Below are 9,339 nucleotides of genomic sequence, written 5' to 3'. Positions count from 1 at the left end.
TCAAAAACCGATTTCTCGTCCTCGTCAGTATCAAGAGGGATCGCAAACGGAATGGGTGGTCTTCTTCCGGCCCAAACAGAAGCCGTTAAACTTTGTACAGATCACCAAGGATTTGCAGAAGCACTATCCTGGGGTGGTCGAATGTACCAAGCTGAACAAGAGCAAGCTCCGCGTGATCGTGAACTCCGCGGTGCAAGCGAATCAGATCGTAACTGATCTGCGGTTCAGCATTGAGTACCGTGTTTGGATTCCGGCCCACAAAGTCGAAATCGATGGCGTGGTGACCGATGACAGTCTGTCGCTTGTCGACCTCTCAAGGGCGGTGGGACGCTTCAAGAACCCTAAACTTCCAGCTGTGGAGGTACTCGAGTGCCGGCAACTGGGCAACGTCACCTCCGAGGGTGGCCAGAAGAAGTTCATTCCTTCTGCCTCGTTCCGGGTGACTTTTGCAGGGTCAGCTCTGCCGGACTACATTGAGCTGTACAAGCTTCGGCTTCCAGTTCGATTGTACGTTCCGCGAGTGATGAGCTGCGAAAACTGCCAGCAGTTGGGACACACCAAGACCTACTGCAGCAACAAGAGCAAGTGCTCAAAGTGCGCCGGCCCCCACAAGGACGTGGATTGCCAAAAGCAGGCTGAAAAATGCCTGCTTTGTGGCGGGGAACCGCACAAAACTCGGCAGTGCCCAAAGTACAAGGAGCGCGAGGACAAGATGAAGCGATCCTTGAGGGAACGCTCCAAGAAGTCCTTTGCGGAAATCCTTAGTAAGGTGACCCACTCCAATCGCTTCGCTCCTTTGGCGGATGAAGATTCGGGGGACGAAGATTCCGATGTGGAGGTCCTCTTCCAGAGAGACGAGGAAAGTGACTCTTCCGGACCAAACCCGAAGCGCAACAAGGCTTCCAAGTCCAGGAAAGCCGCTGGCGGCAAGGGTAAGGAAAGTGACTCGTTGAACTTCGAGGAGGATTTTCCTTTCGGTCCGTCGGGTAAGCCCGCTCCGAAGCCGGCACCGAAGCCGACACCGAAGCCGGCACCGATTCCTCTCAAGCCGCTGAAGCCCGTTCCCAAGCTGCCAAAGATCCCCCTAAAAACGGTTCCTCAACCGAATCCGATCACCGATGCCTTCAAAGGAGTCCTTCCTTTTTCCACAATCGTGGAATGGCTGTGCTCTTTTGTGAGTGAACCGACGCGTTTAATCATAAAGCGGTTTGAGCCTCTCGCTAGACACATCGGGAAACAGCTTGCTAGCACGATGCCCCTCTTGTCGTTCATTTCCTTTGATGGGTAATACACCAAAAACGAAAAACGGCATCTCCTTTCTACAATGGAATTGTAGAAGTTTAACCCCCAAGTTAAACGATTTTCAACAATTCGCATTCGAACGGGACTGTGATGTGTTTGCGCTGAGCGAAACGTTTCTTATCGGAGATGAGACGCCAGCTTTCCGGGGGTACAACATCATCACAGAGAGCAGGGCAGGGCCAAATAGAGGTGGAGGCGTACTGATTGGGGTCAGGAAATGCCACACTTTTAGAAAGGTCACGCTCCCGAAGCTAGGAGGAATCGAAGCAGTCGCAGTACAGGCCAGCATCAGAGGACTGGACATTTGCATTGTGTCCGTCTACGTTCCTCCACAGGTGTCGTTAACTCGACAAAAGTTGTGGGGTATGCTTGAGCTGTTGCAGGCACCGCGACTGGTTCTGGGTGACTTTAATCTTCACAGCACCGAGTGGGGAAGTCACAAGACAGACCCTCAAGCATATCTGATTCATGAACTGTGCGACGACTTCCAGATGACCCTCCTAAACAGGGACAAGCAAGTTACGCGCATTGCAACACCACCGACGCCAACTTCGTCCGGTACGAAGGCGAGTGCCATCGACTTGTCGCTCTGTTCCAACAGTCTGGCAGTTCTTTGTGACTGGAACGTGCTTCAAGATCCTCGTGGCAGTGATCATTTGCCGATCGCTATTCTGGTTAGCCATGGCCCACAGCAATCGACAACGGTGGAGATGCCTTACGATCTGACGCGAAATATCGACTGGAAACAGTACGCGGAGGCAGTCTCCATTGGAGTTGAGTTGCGAGCAGGGTTGGCACCGCTTGAAGAATATGCGTTTTTGGCTAATTTGATCTATGACAGTGCGATACAAGCTCAGACGAAACCCGTCCCGGGACCGTACATCCGAACGCGCCCTCCACTTCCCTGGTGGGACAAGGAGTGTACCGATCTCTCGGCGGCCAGGTCTGTAGCTTATGTGGACTTCTGCAAGTGTGGAATCCGAGCGAACTTCCAAAAGTACAGAGCTCTTGATCGCAGGTACAGTAATACTCTGAAGCGGAAGAAGCGAATGTACTGGCGGGAGTTCGTTGAAGGACTACCAGCAGATACGTCCATGAGCACTCTGTGGCGCGTTGCGAGGGCCATGCGTAGAGGTTCCGTTCCGAACGAGAGTGTGGAAAAATCGGACAAGTGGATATTGGATTTCGCCAAGAAGGTGTGCCCGGACTCGGTGCCGACACAACCATCATTCGACGTTGTTGATGGGAGCGATTCTAATCCTCCCTTCTCGATGGTAGAGCTCTCCATAGCACTATTGACGGGCAACAACACTGCTCCTGGTCCGGACAAGATCAAGTTCAGCTTGCTGAAGAATCTTCCGGACGTCGCCAAGCAGCGTCTGTTGAATCTGTTCAACACGCTCGTGGAGCAGAACGTAATTCCACACGAATGGCGACAGGTCCGGGTGGTTGCCATTCAAAAGCCCGGTAAGCCGGCGTCCGATCACAACTCGTATCGTCCAATCAGCTTGCTGTCGTGTCTACGCAAGTTGCTGGAGAAGATGATCCTCGACCGCCTCGAACCATGGATAGAACGAGAGCACTTGCTGTCAGACACGCAGTATGGCTTCCGGAGAGGCAAGGGAACAAGCGACTGTCTAGCCTTGCTGGCCACAGGAATCGACATAGCCCGTGGTAAAAAACAGCAAATGGCTTCTGTCTTTCTAGACATCAAGGGTGCATTCGATTCAGTCTCCATCGAGGTGTTGGGAGTAAAGCTGCAGCGGAGCGGTCTCAATCCGACGATGTGCAACTTCCTCATCAACCTGTTGTCAGAAAAACACATGCACTTTGTGCAAGGTGATCTGGCAATCACCCGGATAAGTTACATGGGTTTGGCACAAGGCTCACGCCTTAGCCCATCCATGTATAACTTCTACGTCAGCGATATCGATGATTGCTTGACCGGAGACTGCACCCTTATACAGTACGCAGATGACGCAGTGGTCTCAATCGCTGCCAAGAAAGAAGTCGATCTGCTAGAACCCTTGCAAGAAACCCTGAACAACTTGGCCCATTGGGCAGTTGGAAAGGGTATTGAATTCTCTCCGGAGAAGACGGAACTGGTCGTTTTTACGGGGAAGCATGAACCGCCGCAGCTCAATCTTTCTCTCTCGGGAAAGACTATCGAGCAGTCGGACCACTTCATGTACATGGGTACCATCTTTGATCAGAAGGGAACATGGGGGAAGCACATTAACTACCTGAAGCAAAAGTGCCTGCAAAGAACTAATTTTCTGCGCAGCGTCTCTGGCAACCGGTGGGGTGCTCATCCTTCTGACCTGCTTCGACTGTACAAGACAACGATACTCTCGGTGCTGGAATATGGCAGTTTCTGCTTCCAAATAGCTGCAAAATCACGCTTGTTGGTTCTCCAGCGGATACAGTACCGAAGTCTTCGCATTGTCTTGGGATGCATGCATTCAACTCACAACATGACCCTCGAGGTCTTGGCGGGAGTGTTGCCTCTGCGAACTCGTTACTACGAACTGTCTTACCGGTTCCTGATCCGGTGTGATTACAGGAATAAACTGGTAATTGACAACTTTGAAACGTTGCTGAACCTTCACGTTGAGTCTCGGCGCATGCTTCTATATTATGACTTTATGTCATCGTGGGAGTGGAGCCCGAACACAACGGCACAGCGCACGCCTCCGTTAACCAGCAGCACCCTGATTGGCTTCGACACTTCCATGAAAGCCGATACTCGCGGTATCCCAAACCATCTTCTGCGGGGGGTTGTACCGTCGATCTTCGCATCAAAGTACAACCATGTTCCTCCAAACAACAGATTCTTCACCGATGGCTCCAAGCTCGACGGCTGTACGGGCTTCGGTGTTTATCATGAATCTTATCAGCTGTTCTTTAAGTTGAAGGACCCGAGTTCGGTTTATGTCGCAGAGTTAGCCGCGGTTTACTGCGCACTGCGAATCATCGAGACCATGCCACCTGACCACTACTTCATCTTCACCGATAGCTTTAGCTCTGTTGAGGCTATCCGGTCTCTGAAGCCGACCAGGGAGTCTACGTTTTTCCTCACGGAAATACGCAAGACTTTAAACAACCTGGCGGCTCAGTCCTTCAGCATCACGGTGGTGTGGGTCCGCGCTCATTGCTCGATTCCGGGTAATGAAAAAGCGGACTTGCTCGCCAAGAAGGGTGCTGAGAGTGGAGACATTTTTGAAAGGCCAATTAGCCTACAAGAATGTTACGGTTTTCCGAGGCAGCGTGCGCTTCTGGATTGGCAAAAACAATGGGACGACGACACCAAGGGACGTTGGATGTATTCCATACGACCTAAGGTGCAAAGAAAAGCCTGGTTCAAGGGGATGGACTTGACGCGTGGATTCATCAGAACGATGTCCCGCCTTATGTCGAACCATTACTCGTCCAAGGCTCATCTTTATCGTATCAACATGAGTGATACGAACCTTTGCGACTGTGGGCAGGGTTATCAGGACATCGACCATCTCGTATGGGCGTGTCCAGATCACCATGTTCACAGAATTAAGTTAAAAGATACCCTCAGGGCCCGAGGAAGACCACCAGAAATCCCGATGCGAGACGCGTTATCTCAACTAGACCTTGATGTTCTCTATCCGATCTATCAGTTCCTCTTAGATTCCAAAATATCCATTTAGTTTTTCTTCAGTTAGTTTTCCTTCAGTTAGTTTTCCTTCAGTTAGTATAACTCGCCTTCACACAAAGCCGTCGTTTCTGGTTTGCACCGGAAGCAAAGCAAGAACGCCCCAGCAGCTGGACACCGAGTTGCGGCTGAGGACAAAACGCAAAGGCCAGAAGAGCCAACCAAGACCCCTACACAATCCCCCTTCCCTTCCTACGCCTTGTCTTTAACATCAATCCCTTCCCTACTAACCCCGAGTAGGCCGCGGGTAATCGGCTCCCCTCCCACTAACATTTACACACAAGATCCTCTGTAATTATTAAGTCAAATGTAATTACAAAAGCCGACTCGGTCCTAACCAGGTCCCAGTACCGAAAAGGACCTAATAAAAATAATTTTATGAAAAAAAAAAAAAAAAAAAAACCTCAGAATTCCCCCGAAAACAAAATTTCGTTGCAACCCAATAAAATAACCCTAATTTGAGCAGAACCTACAGCAAATGTTGCTTTGTATAATACCGGCGGCACCGGCGAGACCAAACTTGTGTTTGTCTCAGTCTCCACTCCAGACAGAGAGCAACACGCGAGTCCACACCGCGTCTGCGTACTTGCGCGACCTACGCGCGACGATAACAGCGAATGAAAATATATCACCACTACCGACAATTGCAAGCATGTATGCGAGTCAGGGTAAGATGGCAGACTGTGGTCACACAGTGATGTGTGATTTGTTAGAGTGATGTTGCTGGAAACGTCATATTTACAAATTTGACTTATGTGAATGACTTTCATTCGAAATTCTTAAGATTTTTGAACGGTGTTCCCAGAAAGACATCCTGTTGAAAGACTTTCCAAATATTTGGAAAAAAATTTAAAAATTATTTTATTTACAATAATGTCAGATCTTCAAACATAATAGATGAATGGAAAATTCTATCAAAGCCCTTTTCAAAAATTCTTACTACAGGAGTAATACATTTCCTATTACCAAGCTAACTTCAACTAAACGTAACTGATATCACCGAATAAAAGCAGACAATTCAGTGCGGTAACAGCTGCAGACAACTGCTAGTCCCCGCTACTACTGCCAATATGCTAGAACAATGAACGATGTTTTCCCTCCCGTGTACATAAATGCGTTCGGAAACGCTACGGCGCCAAGGGCGCATAGAAAATTCAAACCAATGTAATTATTAATTTATGAATTGATAGTATTCGAATTTCCCCCTTTACTGGAGCAAGGCTACTAGTTTGAGTGTTTGCTGTTGGGTACTTGTATTAAACGAGCAACGTTTATCTTTTGATCACATTAAATTTAATTTCATAGCAATAGTTTAAAGTCTTTCTGTTTTAATTAAAACCACGTCTAGGTCTACGAAGGGTTGCCAGATAAAACTGGAAATGCCAGATTTTTCAGATGTCAGCCAGAATAAGGATTTGTTATCAACTCGACGTTCCGAGAAAAAACTAACTCAATCCACCTAAGTGTATGGTACCTTCCTCAATCTTTAACAACAATTGGTGATTCGGTGGGTTTGGACACAAATTTCATCCAGTTTTTCTTAAAATCCGCCAAAAAAAGTACACAAATATCACTTAAGTGGTCATAACTTGACACAGGGTTGCCAGATCTTTGATGTTTTGGGCTCGTTGGAAAGGTCTTTCGATTACCTAACCAACGGTTGGTTGGGTGATGGATCCGGATATAGTTTTAATACATTTAAGTGAGATACGGCCTCAAAAAAGTACATAAATATCGCTTAAGTGGTCATAACTCGAGACAGGGTTGCCAGATCTTCAATGTTTTGGACTCGTTGGAAAGGTCTTGCGATTACCTAACCAACGATGTATAACATGACGATATTTGAATCGATTTTTGGTCACTTATCCAACATCCGGATAAATACAAAAACACATTTTTATACATAACTTTTGAACTACATATCGAAACTTTATAAAAAATCAATAGGTACGTATGGGACCTTAAACCAAATCGAATGCCACTTGGTTGACCAAAATCGGTTCAGCCAATGCTGAGAAAACTCAGTGAGAATTTTGGTCACATACACACACACATACACACACAGACATTTGTTCAGTTTTCGATTCTGAGTCGATAGGTATACATGAAGGTGGGGCTACGAGCTTTCTATGAAAAGTTCATTTTTAGATCAGGATTATAGCCTTACCTCAGTGTGGAAGGCAAAACGCGTTTGAATGTTTGACCTTGAACGAGAGCACGCAATGTAAACAATAACAAACACGTTTGTTTTGGTTGACCATTCTGTGCATTGCCCCGAAGTTTGGTTGGATTTGGTTGCCGGGAGTCCCGAGTTATAATTGAACATACTTACGCTAGTCGAGCCCGTACCTGTGTCAAACGCGTTCTGACCTAAAATCTCTTTGGCCAATTGTCGCACTTGCATCATTTTTTAGGCTGAAACTTCTATCATATGAAAAGTAATAAATATGCACAGAGTTTTTTCGGTATTTATTGAATATTTCAGGAATGAAATCGAATGTTGGGGATCTGTGACGGTAAAAAGGTGAGGCATTGTCAGCTGCACAAAATGGCGTTCTTAACTCAATTTGGTCCAAAATGCACGTACGACAAATTAGCACGACGGCGACCAGGAGTCGAATATTTCTCCAACAAGGCTCTGCCATAATCTGGCCCCGCCTTAACATAGATCATCTGTCCATAACATGAATCTATGAGGCACCTTTTTACTCTACCCTCTCCGATTTCAATAAAACTTCGTTGACATGTTTTCTTAGGCTTAAAGAAGCCATTTTTGTGCATACGGATCCAGCTGCACTGGAGGGTAACACTTCAGAGGGACGGAAGTTATTAAATTATTTTTAGCAGTTCGTATTTTATGTAGCGCTGTATCTCGAAGCCGTTGAACCGTATCAATATATGATCAGATACAAACCAGTTGAAAAGACGACCTTTTTGAAGAAATCTACTGAAATTAAAATACTAAGTCGAATTCAATGATGATCCAACAATTATTTTCGTTAATCTTTTTTGTGGACATAGCCTTAAATGTTTCTAAAAAACTTAAGAACTTTATTCCTAAAACCCATATTTTTATGTGATCTGGACGTCAAAATTATCAAATGCGCGGTCCGATTATTCCACACGGGTAGGACGAGGTTTTGCAACGAGTCACATAAAACATTTTTTGCAATTTAGAAAAATACTTTTCTGAATGGAATTTTATGTCAAACATCCATGTAATTGAGAAAACAAGAACAAAATATTGAAAGATGTTTATTTTCGATTTTGGTGCTGTAAAGTTCAACTTTTTGTCACTCGAGTAAATAGTTTCACTATGGGATTACAAAAATAATCTTTGTGCAATTCCGTTTTGAGGGTATGGGTTCTGAGTGCCAAAGCGCACTGACGCCAAACTAAAGAAGAGAAACAAACGATGCACTCAAAAAACCCTTTCAAAAGTGTAACTAACTCGTTGCAAAACTTGATTTTTTGCAGCACTAGTCGTATTTATTCAACTCGGTTGAACGGAAAAATCATCATTTGCAACTTGTTGCTTGAGTTACGATATGACACTGATACAGTTATAAATATCAACAAAAATTGGATTACGTTAAGTACGTAAAGATTCATTGAAAATTAAAATAAAATCATAAATTTAACTTGATTTTTAAAATTTTTGGATAGTTTGGCAGAATACAGGTTTGGTTCTATTTGCGTCCGATTTGGCGATATAATATAAAATTGAGTTTTTTTTCAAAACTTTTGATTGAAACTTGCATTGAATTCTACGTCAAAGTGCTAATGAATCCAAGGCTCATCATAAACAGTTTGATATAGTAGCTAAGCGTGAAAGAATAATCAATTTCAGGAACAACTGTTTGCTGTTATTTATTCTAGCAGATTTCTTTAGGAAGTCATAGTAATAATTAAATGCAAAGCAAATTTAAAAAAAAATCCTTTAAATTTGATTTTTTTTACATTGCGCCTACAAAAGTGCAGTCTCTTTGTTAAGAATGAGAACAGACTTTAACCCAAAAATACACGAGACACATTTCCTTTTAGATCTCACCGAGTACATTACCAAATTACACCCCACCGAGTGCTAACCCACATTCCACAAACCGTATCTAAAGCAAGCAATTAACTTTTTCCCGCGCCAGACGCCCAGACGACTTACCTTCCCCGGTCTCATCCGCGAGCAGTTCCGCAAGCTCATCCTGCTCAGTTCTTTCGCCGTTGCCCCCATTTGCCGCCTGCGGATTAAAGTTGGGTATCTCCTGGCTAGTATTGCAACCCATCGTCGTGGATAAACTCGTTCTAATGGTAATCCTCTTGCATCGTCAGAACACTCTCAAGGTAGCACCGTGATT

At 45.4% G+C, this 9,339-nt stretch overlaps 1 protein-coding gene across 1 annotated transcript in view; it reads right to left on the bottom strand.

Moving 5' to 3' along the window:
* The window catches only part of LOC120414931 (neuromodulin), a 224,311-nt gene extending 214,972 nt beyond the window's left edge, over window positions 1-9,339 (bottom strand). The window contains exon 1 of the mRNA XM_039576262.2: window positions 9,147-9,339. Coding sequence (XP_039432196.1) covers window positions 9,147-9,267 — 121 coding nt within the window. The 5' untranslated portion in view covers window positions 9,268-9,339. The remainder of the gene's footprint in view (window positions 1-9,146) is intronic.

This window comes from Culex pipiens, chromosome 2 (genome assembly GCF_016801865.2).
Source record: "Culex pipiens pallens isolate TS chromosome 2, TS_CPP_V2, whole genome shotgun sequence".
Lineage (NCBI taxonomy): Eukaryota > Metazoa > Arthropoda > Insecta > Diptera > Culicidae > Culex > Culex pipiens.
This window is presented reverse-complemented; position numbering and strand designations above follow the sequence as displayed.